The sequence below is a fragment of the Rhinolophus hipposideros genome (genome assembly GCF_964194185.1).
Source record: "Rhinolophus hipposideros genome assembly, chromosome: 8".
Lineage (NCBI taxonomy): Eukaryota > Metazoa > Chordata > Mammalia > Chiroptera > Rhinolophidae > Rhinolophus > Rhinolophus hipposideros.
This window is the reverse complement of record NC_138054.1, coordinates 48,211,159-48,230,772: the sequence shown is the minus strand read 5'-3', so window position 1 is coordinate 48,230,772 and position 19,614 is coordinate 48,211,159. Positions and strand designations below refer to the sequence as shown.

The window sequence follows — 19,614 nt, the reverse complement described above, 5'->3', positions numbered from 1 at the left end:
TCAGAACATGTGCTTTAGGTACTATCCTCACAACAGCTTCAGCTTTTCTTACACTTATTTCCACGTCCCATGGACCCTTCAGTTGCATTTATTCAATACACTGGCTGCCCAGCATCGTGAAGTACATATATATTATCTCATTTAATTTTGGCTTCCCCGATTGTGGGATCTTGGACAAAACACCAAATTTTGATAAGCTTAGATTTCTTCAAATGTGAGAACAGTCATAATGACTACTTTATAGAATCATCATGAGGATTAATAATGATAGTTAATATCATTAGTTATTAGAAAACAAATGTTTTTGCCAAAAATATCAAAATATCTGATATATCTTACAAGATGTCCATACACTAATTTTTGAAAAGATAAAAATCAGTTAGTTTATTATAAAAAACACTCAATATACAGAGCAGAATAAGGATTACTAATCTTATTTCTTATGACTTTAATCTAATTGAAGGTTTTTGTGGTTCCTGTTATTAATAGCACTATGACAATAAATAAAGCTAAGTTATAATAAATGTCCATAGAAGGGCTCATTTATGTTTATACACACATATGTGTGTATGTACTCATATATACATATACACATATGAGTATATACATGAGGTGTGATCAAACAATACAGTGAATGTTTAAATAAAAAGAATTTATTACAGTAAAAGACACATTGCCATTATTCCCACTCAAATTACTCCCCCTTGCTTCAAACACACTTATCCCATCATACTTGCCACTTTCTGAAGCAGTTCTGGAAATCGTCTTTTGTGAGTGTCTTTAGTTGCACTGTCATGGCTGCCTCCATGTCCGGAATCATTTGGACTTTGGAGAAGATCCAGAGGTCGCATGGTACCAAAACCAGTGAATACGGTAGATGAGGACACACCATAATGCTCTTTTTTTTTTATAGTAATGTTTTTATTTGACATAAATTGCCAAACCAGAAGTGATGTGTGACACAGAGCATTATTATGATGGAGGATAAAGTAAAGACACTCATGAAAGAGGACTTCCAGAACTGCTTCAGAAAGTGGCAAGAACGATGGGATAAGTGTATTGGAAGTGAGGGGAAGGTATTTTGAGGGGGGGATTAATGACATTGTGTCTTTTACTGTAATAAATTATTTTTTACTTAAACATTCATTGTATTGTTTGATCTCTCTCTCTTCTCTCTCTCTCTCTCTCTCTCTCTCTCTCTCTCTCTCTCTCTCTCTCTCTCTCTCTCTCACACACACACACACACACACACACAGGATAAATGAGATGATGGCCTCCACAGAAGGCAATGAGGGAGCCCAAGGATACTTTACTTCAAAATCTGTTCAGTTTTACAGGAATATCAGACTGGTTTGGACTGACTTACTAGCTATAATAACAAGGTTTATTCTACTCCAGGGACTTAGTATACTGCAATAATAATGAAAACACTTTGTGAAATGCTATTCTGAAAAACAAGCTTAGTGTCCTGGAGAGACCACTGGACCAAGAAGCAAGAGACCTGAATGCTAGGTGAGCTCTGCAACATACTGAAGAAAAATAAGGCAGTCTGTTTAACCTCTCTGAGCTCCCGTTTCTCCTGGGTTAGAGCAGATGATTTTGTGACACCTGTCAGCATCAAAATTCTGTACATATTTATTCCTTAAATTTATACTAACCATGTAAAAGTTATTAGCCAAGAAATCATATTTGCTTTGAAGTAAAAAACCTAGATTACCTGCCCTAACGCAATAGGAAAATAGCTGAACAAGAATTAGATTTGATTTCTTCCCAAGTTCTAATTTTCTGTTTTTCTGGTAGGAGAGTGATATCTAGGAATCATATATTCTCAGAGGGCTATGGAGCCCAACAATTCAATTCAATTCAACTCAACAAGTATTTATTCAGTACTAGCATGAGCCCAGCATACACTAAGTTCTCAAGTTTCTGAGACGATGATACAGGACACATATGATCAGTAACTATCAACTGAACCACTATGTGTATTGGCTACTGTACTAGTCCCTTAGCAAGGATGACCACTCTTGTAGGACTCAGGGGTTGTAGTACATAGTGAAAAGGCAAGACATCCATTTGAAAAATAACTGATCAAGTGTTAAATGGCTGATACAAGCAGGAAATATCATTAGATTGCAGAGTCAGCAAACACCAGGTAGATTTTCTGGAGGATAAGATGTGAGCTGGGCCTTGAAGGATACTGAAAACAAAAAGGTAGGAAAAGTGTTGAGCCTATTTAGTTGGTATTTACATCCTTCCCAGAATCGTTACAATTAGGCTTATTTTTATGTGCGAAATAGGTTTGTGTTGTTTTCACTCAATTTTAGGTACCACGACAGCAGAAACCATGTATAACACTTGTATTTGATTCAGCACAACAGATATTTACAGAGTGCCTACTATTATAGGTCAGGCATTGCACTAGGTAAGCTTTGGAAGGGAGAGAAAGGTAAAGAAGGAAAGAGAAAGGAATTGGCTGTATAACTTAAAAGTCAGCTGAGGCCCCTTTGCCTCTCAAAGATCTGGGTCAACTTGGTTTGAACCCCCAACAGTGTACCTGGCCTGTGGAAGGATATAGCCCTTTCAAGAGCTAGGTAATTTCCAGAGGGACACTTCCACCTCTTCACATCTAATCTGTTCTGCACAATGTGGAAATGAAACTGCCCCTTCCTGGTTTTCCCATCAAAGGCATTCACACGAAGCTGCCCAGATTTGGTAGCAGTTGCTGGAGATGTAGGTATATGACGGAAGGAATCACAGCTCAGCTGCGTTGCTAGCTGCTCTCTCCCCTTTCCCTCTGTCCTATCCTTTCTCTTTCCTTCACACTCTCCATCTCAAATTGCCCACAAGCATTCCAAATTCTCCCTGTGGAATGCACAGCAGTTGCCCCTCCTCTAACCTCTAGGTCCTCAGGTCTCCACTTTCTGCCTCAAGCACTCTCCAACCTATTCTGATATAGGTACCTAATTTTCCAAATCTAGATGCTTCTATCCCCAAGAGGAATTCTGGTGCCAGCTAGGAAGAGATGGTGATATTTTCTCCACCTTGTTACAAAAAGGTAAGTGCACTGGTAACACCTAAAAGAAACCCGAAGTGCTATGGAGGGATAGAAGACAGAGAGAGTATGGGAAATGGGTCATGGAGGGTTACGTGGCCCCTGCCAAGTGGTCTCTTTCTCTCTTCCAAATTCACACAACTTTTATTACCTACATCACTCCTTGGAAACTTGTCCTCTATTGGCTTCTATTGCTATTTTTCTTTCCATCTGTCCAGGTGTTTTTTCTCCCTGACCAGATTTTTCACAGCTCCAACATAGCAGCTCTTCTCCTTCCTCCCAGAACTCTCATGGGTAATGGGCCTCACTGATTGGCCTGTTGAGTCCTAACCTGCAGGACCTGTATCATTTGCCTAACTTCACAATACCATCCTTCAATTTCCCCCAAAAATGTCACATGGCAAGAGTTGGTTGTAATTGAAATAAATTCAAATACCTCTAAGGATGTATTGAGTATTTCACCAATTGTTTGAGATGGCTGGAGATGCCCACTCATGTTACACCAAGGAGGAGCTGGAAAGGACTGATATGTACTGAAGTTCCCCTAGGGACCAGCCATCTGCTTCAATTCTCACAATCATCATTTCGGGTAAGACTGGTGATTTGCCAAAGGTCACACCAACCACAGAGCAGGAACTAGAATTTTAACCCAGGAACACCTGACTTCAAAGCTCCCCTTCTTTTCATTACACCACATCTCCAAAATAATAATGCTCCTTCAGAGCACATTCAGATTCTCATTATTAAAAAGAAGGGCAGCAAAGAAGAACAGCTATTCACTAGGATAAAACTAAATAAGAGCACCCCAATAGTTAGCATCTTGGAATAGTAGAAACAAAATTGACTCTATGAACTTGAACAAGCAGTTTCACCTTTCTGAGCTTCAGCTTATTTATTGGTACACACAATTTTACAGAATTGACATCAACACTAAATTTTATATATATATACATGTATATACACACACACACATATATACTTATATATGCCTTATATATATATATGTTAGTGTTAAGCAATGTTAAGTGGAATTCCTGCTTCCTTTTAATTGGGTTAACGCATTACATATTTGGGAGGGTGTTAACTGACTCACACAAGAGCAGCTTAATGATTAACGCAGTGTCACCCACAGCAACCACAGTCCTTGGAGGGAAATTGACACTGCGTCCCCATTCTCTGAAGCCCTTCTCCATAGTAACTACCACTGCCTCCTAAACAAGAGTTTTTCAGATTGTTGCTATCAACCCAAGTAGCAGGTAAGAGGGTTTAGGTATGATCACTATAAAATGTGGGCAAGTTTTAGGGGCCTGGTTTGGGGAGATGGAAGCACTCTTCCCGGTTCCTCAACTACACCAAGTCCTGTTTTTAAGAGCACAGGCTCCACGGTGAATCAGAGCTGCGCTTCGGCTCTGCATATTCCTACTCGCAAGACTCTGAGTTTTCAATTTCAGTTTTCTCCTCTGTAAAATGGGGATGATAACATTTTGTCTTCTAAGGTTGTTGTGAAAATTGAGTTAAATAATGAACTTAAAGCACTTACTACAGTATCTGGCACATTGTAAGCCCTAAACCAGTTGGTTATTATTTTATAATTAACAGGGACCAGAGTTTTAAAGTTCTACGATGCAGGGCAATCAAAGAGCAAAGGGAAGAACAACTGCTTTGTTGCTGCAGGATGAAGTTCAATGCCGTAGTCAGGCATACAAGGTCTATCATAATCTGGCCCCAAGCCTCTGCTTTACCCTGTGGTTACCTGTACACACTCTGAAAAGAACCTCCTTAGCATCCCCAGGGGCAAGCAGACTTCCTCCTTTAGTTTCCCAGAGTACTTTTCATATACTTTTGTATTTTCCCTTATCACACTGCAGTCTCATTGTTGGTTTGCAATATCTATCTCCACTCTACCCTACACATCCCATGCTGTGAGTTTATGGACAGTCGGGACCATAAAGCCTCTTTGCATTTGCAGCCATAGGCACTCTGTAAGTCTCGGACGGATGGGTAACAAACATGGAAATATCACCATAGGAAATAGCAACTTGGTAATGGGGTTAGGATTAGGGTCAGGTTATGACAGTCTTTGTATGCTTCATAAATTATCCTAACCCTGGGTCTAAGCAGAGGTGTAGAGGACATGACGTTTGCAGAATTGTTTGCCTGATGAGGGTGGATGGGCAGTTCCTATGTGCCTTCCAGGGAAAACATGACTGGCTGGTGACTGCCGGCAGGGCCAGAGCAGGCAGAACACCTTAGCCACAAGGGAGCCAAAGCAGGATAATACCTCTAAGTTTTCCTGCAGCCATCAAGGTTAATATATTAAGCAAGTAGGAGCAACAAGTCCTTGCAGATCTGGTCAATCGCCAGCAGGGCAGAGCAATCTGTGGGTAAGGACCACTCCCCCTGTGATTATGTTCACTGTAAACAATGATGGAAGATCTAGAGATAGAAAGGAGATATGAAATGTGATTTCCACAGAGAATGGACTACCTGAGAATAACATTTCAACATACCTAGATTATGAATATTACAGAACATAAGGCAATATAGAGAGAGATGATATAGCTTGACTTTTCAGGAATTATCCAGTTTTCACTTTTAATCTTTCTGTTAAAGGCAACTGAAAATGATAATATTTATCAATCATATATTATGTACATCATATTTAAAAAAAAAAAAGTGACGTGCTGGAGTCAGCTCCCACTGGCTCATGAGAGCAGATTGTGTGCATGTCTTCTCAACTCCACGTTGGATGATTTCACACTGGCGTCTTAAAATCAGCCCTGGCAGGAGTATTTATACCATGGAAATTGGCAAACAGTACATGTCAGGATTTCCCACCCCTATATCCTCTGAGAGCTGATTGTTAAACACTTACCAGCACCATTGACTTTATAATAAATGATTCCAATTAATCTTCTCAACACTCCTATTTTACAGATGGGAAACTTAAGTGTAGAGAGGTTAAATAACAAATAACTTACTACAAACTTTTTGATGGCAAAGGCATGATTAAAATTCACACCATCTGCCTCCAAAGTTGATGAACTTAATCACAATGGTGGGAATACTTCCTAAGTCATTCTACAAGGCCAGCATTACACTGATACCAAAGGCAGATAAAGACATGAGAGAAAATTACAGGCCAATATCCCTTATAGATGCAAAGATCCTCAACAAAACACTAGCAAATCAAAGCCAACAGGATATTAAAAGGATTATACATCATGACCACATAGGATTTATCTCAGGAATGCAAGAGTGGTTCAACATAAAAAAATCAATAAGCCACATTAATAGAACAAAGGTTAAAAAAAAATGATCTGAGTTATCACAGAAAAGGCATTTGACAGTCTCCAACACCTTTTCATGATAAAAACACTCAGAAAATAGGAATAAAAGGTAACTTTTCCAACATGGTAAAAGGCATTTATGAAAAAACCACAGCTAACATCATACTCAATAGTAAAAGACTGAAAGCTTTCCCCCTAAAAGTAGGAACAAGACAAGGATGCTTGCTTTCACCCCTCAAAATTGAGTCATAAAACTCTAAGAAGAAAATACAGGGGTAAATCTTGGTGACTGTGCATTTGGCAATGGATTCGTAGATATGATACCAAAAGCATGAGCAGCAAAAGAAAAAAAATAGATAAATTGGACTTCATCAAAGTTAAAAACTTTTGTGCATCAAAGGACATTATTAAGAAAGTGAAAAGGAGGTGGCCCAGTTGTCTTGGCCAGGGCACAGCCACTACCACAGGGCCCAGCTCAGCACACTGGGCCATGTGGGGTTTTCCCCAGTCTGGTTCCTTTACAGCCTGCCCAGCGTTGGGCCCCAGCCATGACCTTTGAAAGCCCAGACATCGAGAACCCACTACGGCTCATTGACAAGGAAATCATCAGCCATAACACCCAGTGGTTCTACTTCGCTCTGCTGTGGTCCCATCACATTCTGGGTCCTCTGGTGGTTAGCACATCTATTGGGCTGACCCGAGGGGTCCCCTTGGGAGCAGAAATCTGTGTCACGTGGGCCACAGTTGGTCACCTTCAAGACAAGTTCCTGTTTGTCCCTCACTCAGCCCTGCCTTCCTGACTCTCTCTTCATCCCTCCCTCTGCCCTTTTCCCCCACACCTATACTACAAGGCTGAGGCTCCCAGCACCTTGCTCCACTCACCCCTCCCTGCAATGGACCACAGTCTAGGAATAAACATAAATGTACAGGCAGGCCAGAGGTGCAGAGTCAGGGACCACTCCAGTCCCAGTCCCAGAGCCTGTGCCTGCCACCCCTCACTGTCTGCCTCACAGCCATGGCTAGGTCTCACCAGCACCTGACTCTATGTGAGACAATTAACACCAAAAGTGGTGGCGGGTGGGAGCAAGTCTGCTAGAGGTGAAAGGCTGCCGCCCATACCAGGGCCCAAGCAGGCCCCAGCCGACATAGAGCTTGGCTCTTTCATAGCTGAACTGGGAAAGGGGTGCTGGCCCAGGGCCCCTCAGGCTAGCACACAGATCGGCATGTGGGCCATCTTGAAACCCCTGGCATTTCCCCTAACATACCCAAACATTCAGGCAGCCTTGGGAATTCCAAGTATCAACTTGGCAGCGTGCTATCTACTACAGGGAAGGGAGTTTGAGAGCAGGGAGCCAGGCTCCTGGCTGAGCCCCCCAGTCCTGTTGGCAGACCTCCATTCCCTCCTCCTGCCTTGGCCCCCAGTGCGTATCTGAGAGACATTCTCAGTGGTTTCCACATGGACTTTAGACAACAAGCCTCTTACATATGGGCTTTTTCAGAGTTATTTATAAGAAGACAAAAATTAAAGTAAGGGGCCGGCCCGGTGGCTCAGGCAGTTAGAGCTCCATGCTCCTAACTCCGAAGATTGCCAGTTCGATTCCCACATGGGCCAGTGGGCTCTCAACCACAAGGTTACCAGTTCAATTCCTCAAGTCCCGCAAGGGATGGTGGGCTCCACCCCCTGCAACTAAGACTGAACAGGGCACCTTGAGCTGAGTTGCCTCCTGGATGGCTCAGTTGGTTGGAGCCGTCCTCTCAACCACAAGGTTGCCGGTTCGATCCCTCGATTCCCACAAGGGATGGTGGGCTGCGCCCCCTACAACTAGCAACAGCAACTGGACCTGGAGCTGAGCTGCGCCCTCCACAACTAACATTGAAAGGACAACAACTTGACTTGGAAAAAAAGTCCTGAAAGTACACACTGTTCCCCAATAAAGTCCTGTTCCCCTTCCCCAATAAAATCTTTAAAAAAAAATTAAAGTAAAACTTTGCTAATATTAAAATAATAAAGCGAAAGAATGGGAGAAAATATTTGCATATCATACCTCTGGTAAGGATTTAATATCCGAAATACAGAACTCCTACAACTCAGCAAAAGACAGACAATCCAATTAAAAACTGAGCCAAGGATCTGAATAGATGTTTAACCCAAGAAGATATACAAATGGCCAATAAGTGCATAAAAATGCTCAACATCATTAGTCATTAGGAAATGCAACTCAGAACCACAATGACATATCAGCTCACACCTACAAAGATGGCTATTTAAAAAAAAATGGAAATAGCAACTGTTGGCAAGGATGTGGAGACATTGGAACCTTCATACACTGCTGGGAATGTAAAATAGTACAGTCCCTGTGGAAAATAGTTTGGCAGTTCCTCAAAAAGTTAAACATAGAATGACCATGTGACCCAGCAATTCCACTCTTAGTATATACACAAAAGAATTGAAAAAAGGGACTCAAACAGAGACTTCTATGCCGATGTTCATTGCAGCATTATTCACAACGGCCAAAAGGTGGAAACAATCCAAATGTCCATCAACAAATGAAGGACAAACAAAATGTGGTATACACATAAAATAATATTGTATTCAACCATAAAAAGGAATGAAGTTCTGATACAACCTACAATGTGGGTGAACATTGAAATAAGTCAGACATAAAAAGACAAAATGTATGAATACCTGAGATGTCTAGCATAGGCAAATTCATAGAGACAGAAAATAGACTAGAGTTTACCAGGGTCTGGAGGGAGGAGTATATTGCTTGAAGGGTACAGAGTTTCTGTTTGGGGTGATTAAAAGGTTTTGGAAATAGATGGTGGTAGTGGTTCCACAACATTGTGAATAATGAATGCCACTAAATTTTACACCTAAAAATGGTTTAAATGGCACATTTTGTGTTCCATATATTTTACAACCACCACAACAAAAAATCCTAATTAAATTCTTGTTGTGTGTCAACCCTTCACCTAATTTTCTAGCATCTACATGTCTTCCTCCTTTGAGCCCAGTGACCTAATGTTGCCCACATCTTTCCCAATTGCTTGAAGCCTTTCTCCTCCCTGTTGTACATTTGGCAACAAGTTGTTATACACTTGGCAACACCTATGGAGACGGGTGCCTCAACCAGCACCATACACTCGCCAACTGACATGAAGCTGACAGAAACTATTGGCAGATAAAATGGGGCATTAGGGAAAAAGATATAAAATAACATGAGTACAAAAATATGTATGTATTGTAAATATGTACATTGAATAAATGCTCTAGAATGCACAGGGAAACCATAGCTTTAGAAACTTGTCCATAGCGATGAGCTTTCTTCTGAATCACCTCCCTCAATGTTTCGGGGAATAAAACTGTGGCAACTCAACCTCCTAAAGCAGATTGCCCCCCACAAGTATTAGGCCACAAAGATGGGGTCTCTTTTCAAAGATTTAATATAACCCTTATCATGCTGATTCTTTAATGTCTTCTGTACTTATATTCTCTCTTGTTTTGTTTTCCTCGATTTGGCAAAATGTTTGATTGACTACTTGGCCTTTACACAATTATCTTGAAGCTCAAGGGCATTCTTTTGTAAGCTAGGATTTTCTTTTATAAAGTGAGAGTGTGGCACACAACAGATTCCCTCTCTCTGTTCTATCCCACAGGTCTGCCTATGTGTCAAGGAAGAGAGGAACTCTAATTGTCCTTTTTCTCTTTTTGCTTTGGAGGACTGCACACAATTTTGCATATTTTTTAAAAGTTATATTTTTAAAATCTATTTAATATAAAATCGTATACAGTAGTGGTTAAGAGTTGGGACACTGGTGTCCCCATATGTTCAACGTTGGTTCTGCTCCTACTGTGTGCTTAGACAAGTGTGCCTTCCACCTCTCTGAGCGCTGTTTTTTTCATCTGCAAAGTGGAGAGTATAACACCTACCTCAGAGGATTATAGTGAGGCTTAAACGAGAGGAGATAGGAGATGTACCTAGCACAGTACCCAACCCAGAGTAGGCGCTCCAAAGAGTTAGCTCTTTCGTTACCTTATTTGTTGTAGCGCATCCATGAACACCCACAGGCTTCCTCCATGAAATGTTCCCCAATGGACAGCCCACAGTGATTTCCCCTTTCTCTGAATTCCTGAAACAGTTCATGAAAATACAATTCCTGCTGTAGCCATTTTATAGGTATACAAACTTTGGTCAAAAAACCTCTAAGTCCTTTGAGACCCGTGGCAACGTTTACATTCTTGCCACCTTTGGAGCCTGATGAAGTCACACATGTAATGGGCCCTGAAGGAACACTTATTAAAATGAATGGCTGAGAAGCAATTTGGGACACTGGAAAAAGCATTGGACTTGTTGCCATAAGATGTAGGTTCTAGTCCTGGTTTTCATATGTGAGCTTTGTGCCATTGGACAAGAAATTTCAAAGCAACTCTTATAATCAGTCTCGACACTGGTATAATAGGTAAGCCCAACTGGAGTGGCCTGCATGCTTGTGTCCTCCTTCCCCAAATTCATATGTTGAAATCCCATCCCCAATTAGATGGTATTAGGATGCGGGGCCTTTGAGCAGTAATTAGGACATGAAGGTGGGGTCCTCAAGAATGGGATCAGTGCCCTTATAAAAGGGACCCCATAAAGCTCTCTCATCCTCTTTCTGCCATGTAAATATACAATAAGATGATAGTCTGCAACCCAGAAGAGGGTTATCACCAGAACCCAACTATGCTGGCACTCTGATCTCAGACTTTCAGCCTCCAGAACTGTGAGAAATAAATTTCAATTGCTTATAAGCCACCCAGTCTACAGGACTTTGTTATAGCCACCCAAATTAAGACACTAACCTACTATCGGGACAGAATTACAGTAAGATTCAAATATGACACCATACAAGTGAATGTGCTTGGTAAGTCTTAAACTACTACAAACATAACCCTACCTGGATTCCTGTACTGTGTCTGAAGTCTACGTAAGCAATCAAATTCTCCTAGTGTTATCTTTACCATAGGATGTTGATAATGGTCCCTTTGATCCCTCCATTCTGGAACTAAAAAGGGGCAGAAAAGGGAGAAAGAAACCTATTGGGTGTTAATCATTTACAATCAAGCCATTGTCCCAACCAATTAACCAATTACACCTAAAGTTAAAGCCTATTTGCAGCCTATTGCAAGGAATAGGAGATGGATAGATTTTTAATGGTAAACTCTTAAGTACACCAAGGCTTATGCTCAAAACTTCCATTAGCAATAACAGGAGGTATTTTGCTTGCTAGGCCCACCGAGAGATGAGAGTTGAATGTGAGCCATAATCTATCTATCTTATTTAATGTCATCGGTTTCCCTATAGCCCCTTCAAATGATCAACGCCACTGAAATGCCATTAAGTGAACTAATAGCATTGATTTAGGAGAATACTGATGGTCTATTTCAATAAAGCTTTCCAACATGAGAAGCCTCTAGATATTTCAAAATCTTGATGTGCCTGTGCACATTTTTTTGTTTGTTTATGAAAGGAGAAAGACAATTACTTAATGAGAAGGTAGTAGAAGAGGATAATATACATGAATATATCAGCCAAACTATTTCCCCTAATACTTGGGTAGTTTTCCCTTATTATTATTATATAAAAAGTGATTACATTTTTGAGCCTTGTGTAAATTAGAAAATATTTCACATTGCCTTTGATTTACAAGAAATGAACAAACCAAAAGAAAAGTGATATTGGACTTTTAAAAAATTTCCTTCAACATAATCACTGAAAGCACCCTTTAAAGTCATGCTACACAATGCTTGATTAGAATTGTCTCATTTACTAAGTACAAATACTATTTCACCCTTATTTTTAACCCACATTCATTTCTGTTATCAACTCCTGCTACATCTTGCTTTACCTGATATCTGCCCATTTCCTTCTAGTGCCATCACACCGACCCTAGCTAAGGCTCTTTTGAAGCAGACCCAGCTTGAGGCAGTGACTGCTTAATTGATCTTCTCTTTTTAAATCTCTTGATACTTCAATCCATTTTGCATATTCTATGCTGCATAGAATGTAAAATCTTTGAGAGCATGGACTATATCCTATATTTCCTGTGTTGTCGATATAGCGACCATAATTTCTGAACAGAAAATCTACACACTTATCTGGAAAGTACATTTATAAAGAAAAAAAACCAGAAACCTGAAATTGAACTTTTCTCACCAAATCTGTGGTTATTGTTAGCTCACAAATGCATTCTAACTGAATGCATTCTGCGTTACACACACACACGCACACACACACACAATACACATGGGTTTATTGATGGGCTGATTGCTTAGGCTATTAGGAACAGAGATTGAAAACTGGCAGACTGAAGCTCAAATACCGGCTCATGATAATATTTTTGTCCAACACTTTAAAAATATTAATTTGAACTGATTGTCAACATTTAAAAGTTGCTAATTTCACTTTTTTTTTTTAAAAAGTCAGTCTTCTCATGAGAAATCTGAAGATCTAAAAAGACTGGGTTTTAGAAATCAGATCAAGCTCAAGCCCACTCAACATGGGGAAGTCTAATAAAACAGAAAACCCAAAGGGGGCTGGCTACACTTTCAGTATAAGGATGAACAGGAAAGAAACCTGCTGCCCTGAAAGGGACAGGAAAACTTGCCTGTCTGGATCCTGGCACTTGATAGAGGAGACAGAGATAGAGATAGAGGTAGAGATAGAGATAGAAATAGAGATAATCTCCAAGGATGTGTGAATAGATAGATAGATGATAGATAGATAGATAGATAGATAGATAGATAGATAGATAGATAGATAGATAGATATTCCCACACACATGGGTGTCCAGCCCAATTCATCCTACTTTAGTAGTTAAAAATAAAAAACAAATACAAGCAAAGATATTAATTTGGTCCTGGGTATGTAGTTACCGCAGGCAATTAGTAAAAGTAAACACAAATGATCTCTAAATAAACGGAACTTCAATCTGTGCCTCAAAGAATTTCTACAGATAAATCCAAGCTCAGATTAAAATCCATGGAACACACAATAAATAAGACACAGAGAGTAAAAGCCAGCAGCCACAGAGGACAGAAATCAGACCTACGAAATCTTCAGATATGGAATGACAAGACATAGAATATAAAATAAGAATGTTTAATATTAATTCACTCAACAAATATTTTTATAATACCTTCTATTTGCCAGGTAATGTTCTGAGCTATAAGGATAAAATAGCCAACAAAATAAATACCCTGACTCTCAAGGAGGTTACATTTCAGGAGAGAGAGAGACAAAAAAAATAACTTAAAATATGTAGTATGGCAGGTGGTGGGGGAAAAAGCTAGGAGAGAGCTAAGGAGTATTATAGCAGAAGAATCTCATTGTCCTTTGAGACATATGGGGATTATCTTTGGGTATGAGAGATAACCTGAGAGCTGGGCTTCTTGTATGACTGACAAAAACAGGGAGGTAGGCATAATGAGATTATAATGGTTTCGAAGTCAATAGTGATGGTAAGACTATGAGTATGGGTGCAGTGAGGGAAGTAGTCTCTTCTCAAGAGCACACAGAGTCCTAGGTCTTCCTCTTCGCGCCTGACAATGTTTGTGTGAAGGGAAGGGAAGAAATATTCATTTCTGAAGTACATGTTTCTCCGGGGATTCCTCTTTTCCTGCTGATGGAGGCCTAAAGACCGGGGAGAGGTTTGCTTAGCTTTAAAACCTTTATTTCAAGAAAAGCCTGAACATATAAGCGAGAAACGAGAACCTACAGAATTGTCTGGACAGATCTGCAATAGAACTTCTAGGAATGAAAAAAAATTATAGAATTTTAAAACTCAAATTCAAAAGATTAGACACAGCTGAAAAAAAGAATTCGTGAACTGGAAGTCAGATCCTAAAATAACTATCCAAAATATCAAAGAGAGCTAGCAAGACTTAGACAACAGAATTAGAAGGTCTAATATGTATATAATCAGAATTCTCCAAGAAGATAGCAAAAATGAGGGAGAGACAATATTCAATGAGGTATTAGCTGAGAAATTTCCAGAATCACTGAAAGTCATTACCTGTTTGGTCACAGAAGGCATTTCTTGACCCCTTGTCTATAAGTAAAAGTTTTTATTAAACCACCTTCCAGAAATATGTATTTAATTAAATATTACTTTACAGTTTACAATGAGCTTTCACATACTAAAATCTATGCTATATGTTTTTAGACTTTTGGAGAGTCTTCAGCTTGTTTTCCTAACAGGAAATGGAAGTAAAATCTAGGTATGCACCAGTGGTAAGGCCATGCTCTTTAAAGTAGAGAAGAGAAAGTTTCTCATCACCAAACTTACTTATGATAAGTACAGCACTCTCTTAGGTGTGATAGGCATATTAGTTACAACCACTGAATTTGGTTGATTCTCTGCAGTTTTCATTTCAATGTTCTTTTGGGATATTTCCTTTGCAAATTTTCGTTTGTTTTCTCTCCCCCTTCAGTCGGTTAAGTGGGGGGATCCAATTTCATCATGACCTTGGAAGCTCTTTAAGTCACTTTCTCCATTTGCTATGTGACTAAGGTACAGACTTTCTTAGGAGGAGATAACAGGCTATTTCTTTACCTTCTGTCACTGTCCTATTTCCCAGCTCTACTCTCAGTACAAGCACACAAGACAATCCACAATTTCCCCAAATGTATGATCATATACCAGGCTCTTAGGCCACCGTGTTTCTGTATAGGAAATTCCTCTTGAACCTCCTCTTGTCTATCCTACCGTTTTTGTTTTTTAATTTCTTTTCTTTCTTTCTTTTTTTTTTTAAGATTTTATGGGGGAAGGGGAACAGGACTTTATTGGGAAACAGTGTGTACTTCCAGGACTTTTTCCAAGCCAAGTTGTTGTCCTTTCAATCTTAGTTGTGGAGGGCACAGCTCAGCTCCAGGTCCAGTTGCTGTTGTTAGTTGTAGGGGGCGCATCCCACCATCCCTTGCGGGAGTCAAGAGTCGAACTGGCAACCTTGTGTTTGAGAGCCTGCGCTCCAACCAACTGAGCCATCTGGCCACCTGGGAGCTGAGCAGCAGCTCATTGACTTCCTTCTAGTTGCGGAGGGCGCAGCTCGCTGGCCCATGTGGGAACCGAATCCACAGGCTCATTGCCCAGAGCTCGTGCTCTAACCAACTGAGCCACCCATCCGCCCCATCCTATCGTTTTTCAATGATCCCCACTCATGTCCTCTCACTTAAAATCTGTTGGTCTCAAGAAAGTCCACTGGTCCTTTGCAACCCTTCTCAAACAGGGCATCTAGCTACCCAAAGCTTTCTCTAACAACATCTATGGCACCTTGTACTACAAAGTATTCATCTCTGTATCCAGATATGTCTAGCTCTGAACAACAGGGTTGCTGGTTCGCTTCTCACGTGGGCCAGTGAGCTGCACCCTCCACAACTAGATTGAAGACAACAAACTGCCGCTGAGCTGCTGTAGGGGCAGCCAGATGGCTCAGTCAGTTAGAATGGGGGCTCTCACCAACAAGGTTGCCGGTTCAATTCCCACATGGCATGGTGGGCTGTGCCCCCTGCAACTAAAGATTGAAAACAGCGACTGGATTTGGAGCTGAGCTGCGCCCTCCACAACTACACTGAAGACAACTTGGAGCTGATGGGCGCTGGAGAAACACACTGTTCCCCAATATTCCCCAATTAAAAAAAAAGTCACTGTGGGGCAATCTTTGTCCCTGAACCCAGAAATAGCACTTCTAGGAAATTTACCTAGGTAAGTAATTGAAAATGTGCTCAAAGATTTAACTACAAGACTCACACTTCCTTGCTGATTCAACAGCAAAATCCTGGACACATTAAGACCTACAATTCGGCTTTGGCTAAATAAATGCACAGCAGAATACAAAATAGCAACTTAAAAACATGCATGGAAAATATTTAGTGGCACGTCATTTTATTCAAGAAAAAAAAAGGTTGTTCAAGGAGAAAGGCAGTGTGTTCAGCCTTACAGATAATGCTAAACATCAAATAGTTAACAATGATTTTCTGGGTGTGGGATTTCAATTGGTTTTCTTTTTTCTGATTCTGAAAAAAAATACAACTTTTCCACAATAGATTTTATAAAAAGTTTTTGTTTTTAAAGGAGAGAGTCCTGCCCTTTCATGGTCCTAATTCTCTTTGGAGCTACAACTCTACTACTGTGTTTTCCCGAAAATAAGACCGGGTTTTATACCATATTTCCCCAAAATAAGACCGGGTCTTGTATTAATTTTTGCTCCAAAAGACGCATTAGGGCGTATTTTCAGAGGATGTCTTATTTTTTCATGTACAACAATCTACACTTATTCAAATACAGTCATGTCATGTTCTTCTGAGACATCTTCATACGGTACTAAATGCCTCTGTCTGGCTGATGATCTTAACTGGGTCTTATTTTCGGTGTAGGTCTTATTTTCGGGGGGAACACGGTAAGAGGCCATTCATATTCCCAACATTTCAGGTTGATCCAAGGAAAAGGGCTGTCCAGATACTTTAGCCTCATTTCACAAAATGGAGACTTGGAAGGTGAAAAACAGCTGCCTTAGTGAGTAGTGATTTTAAAATCCAAACTAGATTTTACCATGTTGGAAAACTTCCATTAGCCTGTTTCACATTTCAAGATAGTCCCCTCAAAATTACATGCTGACCCTGAAACGACCTACCAGGGAAGGACTCTGTCCCACCCAGGAGAGAATACTAAAGCACATGCCTTCTTACTTTACATTTACTTGGGCATTCCACAGCTGAAACCCCTCCCCACCTCTTCACCAGCCCCCCACGACCAGACACAACCACCACACACACACACACACACACACACACACACTTTTGTTAGGCTGCAGCTATTTCTGGAGTTACCAAAAGGGCCCCAGCCCCTGCCAGCGATGAGGCCCAAGCCTGCAGAGCTGGCTTCACGCCCGAGGTGCTGGGTTCCCCTCTCCAGCGGGGGGCAGGTAAGCTTCAAGTACCGGTGACTTGACTTCCTCTCTCCTTCCGGGAGGCCCCCGCCCACGTCTCCACCATCAGGTCTCCGAGAAAGTCACGTTCTAGGCTCAGAGCTGTTCTGAAGTTTCTGGGAGAAAAAGGGGGGTGAGGTGACAAGAGCCCTTTCACGGGACCAAGAAACAGGGCCCCTAGCTGGGTGTCTGGCACTAATTAGATGGCTACGGGGGGTAAGTGATTTTCCCGTGGAGTGGATGAAATCCCGTTCGTTAGACAGGATGTTGACGCAGAACGACTGTGTCCCCTCTCCCATACTGAGGAGGGTGAGTGCCCAGATGTCCCTGGGAGCGCTGCAAAAAGAACAGAGAATTAACATGTACTGAGCGGCCCTGGGGTGCTAGCACCCATGTAAAAATACTATCTTATTTAATCCTCCAGCAACGCCTCATGATAGGTGTCCTTGATCCCAATACAGTCTGCAAATAGAGGCCGGGGTTCTGCGAAATGCTCTCCAACGTTTGCCATTTCGTGATACACTTGGAAAAAACATTTTTACAGCACACTTGGGCACACGAGTGGGCACCAACCAGAAGCAAAGGGGCCCCCACCGCCTCGGGAAGAGGGCCTCCAGTTCTCAGTTGACCTGTCCCACCTGTTACCTGTTCGCTGCCCACTGGAATGGGAGCCGTGACATGGCTGCTCCAAGAGAAGTGTGATATTGCTGGGTGAAGACACACCTGAATTGGAATCGCAGCTCTGCCTTCCGTTTGATTTGGAGCAAGGCACTCGGCCGGCTTCCTAACCTCCAAGTGAAACTAAGAACAGTATGCACGTCACCAGGAGAGCGGCCTGAGTGACGCACCTAACCGAGCGTTTGTCGCCGAGCCTGCACCGGGGACCGCGCGGCACGGCGCACGGTCGCAGCGCGGAGCTCCCCACGCAGGGGCAGGAGCGCGGCGCGGAGCCCGGGCTGCGCGGGGGCGGGCCGGAGGCGCCGGCCCCCCGGGAGGTTCCGGGTTTCGGTCCAGACTTCCGAGTACCCCGCCAGCTGTGTCACCCTCCGAAAGTGCGAGCCGGGGGCGGGGGCGAGGCGCGGCTGGAAGCCCCGGCGCGCTTACGGAAAGTGCGAGCCCGGAGTTCCCAGCTGCGATCGATCTGGCGAGTCGCCCCCCCCCCCCGCGCCGCCTGGGGCCGCGGTTCCCGCTTGCCCTGCGGCCCCCGTCGGCTCGCGGCCCCTCGCTGAGTCCGGGAAAGCGCGTGGCGGCGGACTCGGCCCAAGACCGGGAACAGCACCCACGGGCCCCTGCGCCGAAGCGAGGCTTTCTCGGCCGAGTGTTGGGGCCGTGCGGGCCCCCGCTGTCCCGGCTGCGCGATCGGGCCGCACAGTTCCTGGGGGTGGGAGGGGGGGGTGAGGGGGCGTGGTTAACAAAACAGACAAACAGATGGCACGACGGCAGCCTCCCCACGTCTTTCCACCCCCGGAAGGCCGCCGGGTTCGCCCCTTTGCACGATTCCCTCTTCGGAACTGCCGCGTGACTCGGACCCCGCCCAAGAGACTTTCCCAGGTTTCCCCAGCCGAAAAGGGAACTGTTTGGGTGTCCCGCCCTGGTCCCAGAAGCCCGTTAAGTTGCACTTCTTAGGGGGATTGGGCTGACCTTTGAAACACAGACGTTGCCCTTTAGAAAGAAAGAAAAGCTCATTAGATCTCTGCCACACCCGCTCTAGGTTGGCGCCGCTTAAATGCGCTGGAGACACAATCTTGAGCTCTCCGAGTCACAGTGTTTGTTACTTGCACCGATGGGGACGCAGTAGGTACAGGATAAATGTGGAATGAATGTTTTGAGGAGGGATTTAAATAGCTGTGTGTAGACCAATGCTTTCATTTTGCATTTAAGGAAATTTAAGTGACTTGCCCAAGGCCACCTGGCTAATTAATGTGGAAGGCAGGAATAGAAATCTGTCTCATGTTTCCACTCCAAATACTTGTAATTATGAGATGCGTGTATTTTTCTCTCTTTTATGAAAATAAAATGCCTTCTGCAGTAATCTCTGCAAATCCTAACTCCACACCTTCTTCTTACCCATCTAAAACAAACAAAACAACAATAAGCCTCAAGCCCAATTCACCCATGATGCAAAATAGGCTAAATTTGTTCTATTCCCATAAGTTAATAGCACTTCTTAATCACACAAAATATGCTCCCCCCACCAAGAAACAAAAAACAAACAAAAAAGTGCTTCTCGTAGGTGTTGTGGAAGATACTAGGTTCCCACTAACCTTACTTTTGTAAGTACCAGTGTGGTATTTTGCATGGGGACTGCT

General features: G+C 42.4%; 1 protein-coding gene across 1 annotated transcript; it reads right to left on the bottom strand.

The window, feature by feature from the left end:
• Positions 1-915: 915 nt before the first annotated feature.
• LOC308500696 (uncharacterized protein) lies at positions 916-18,098 on the bottom strand. Its single transcript, XM_081055920.1, has 5 exons — positions 17,951-18,098; positions 17,318-17,421; positions 11,278-11,385; positions 10,377-10,473; positions 916-2,197 (listed from the first exon to the last, which is right to left on the bottom strand). The coding sequence occupies exons 1-5, from the start codon at positions 17,983-17,985 to the stop codon at positions 2,089-2,091; spliced, it is 453 nt and encodes a 150-aa protein (XP_080912046.1). The 5' UTR covers positions 17,986-18,098; the 3' UTR covers positions 916-2,088.
• Positions 18,099-19,614: the final 1,516 nt, after the last annotated feature.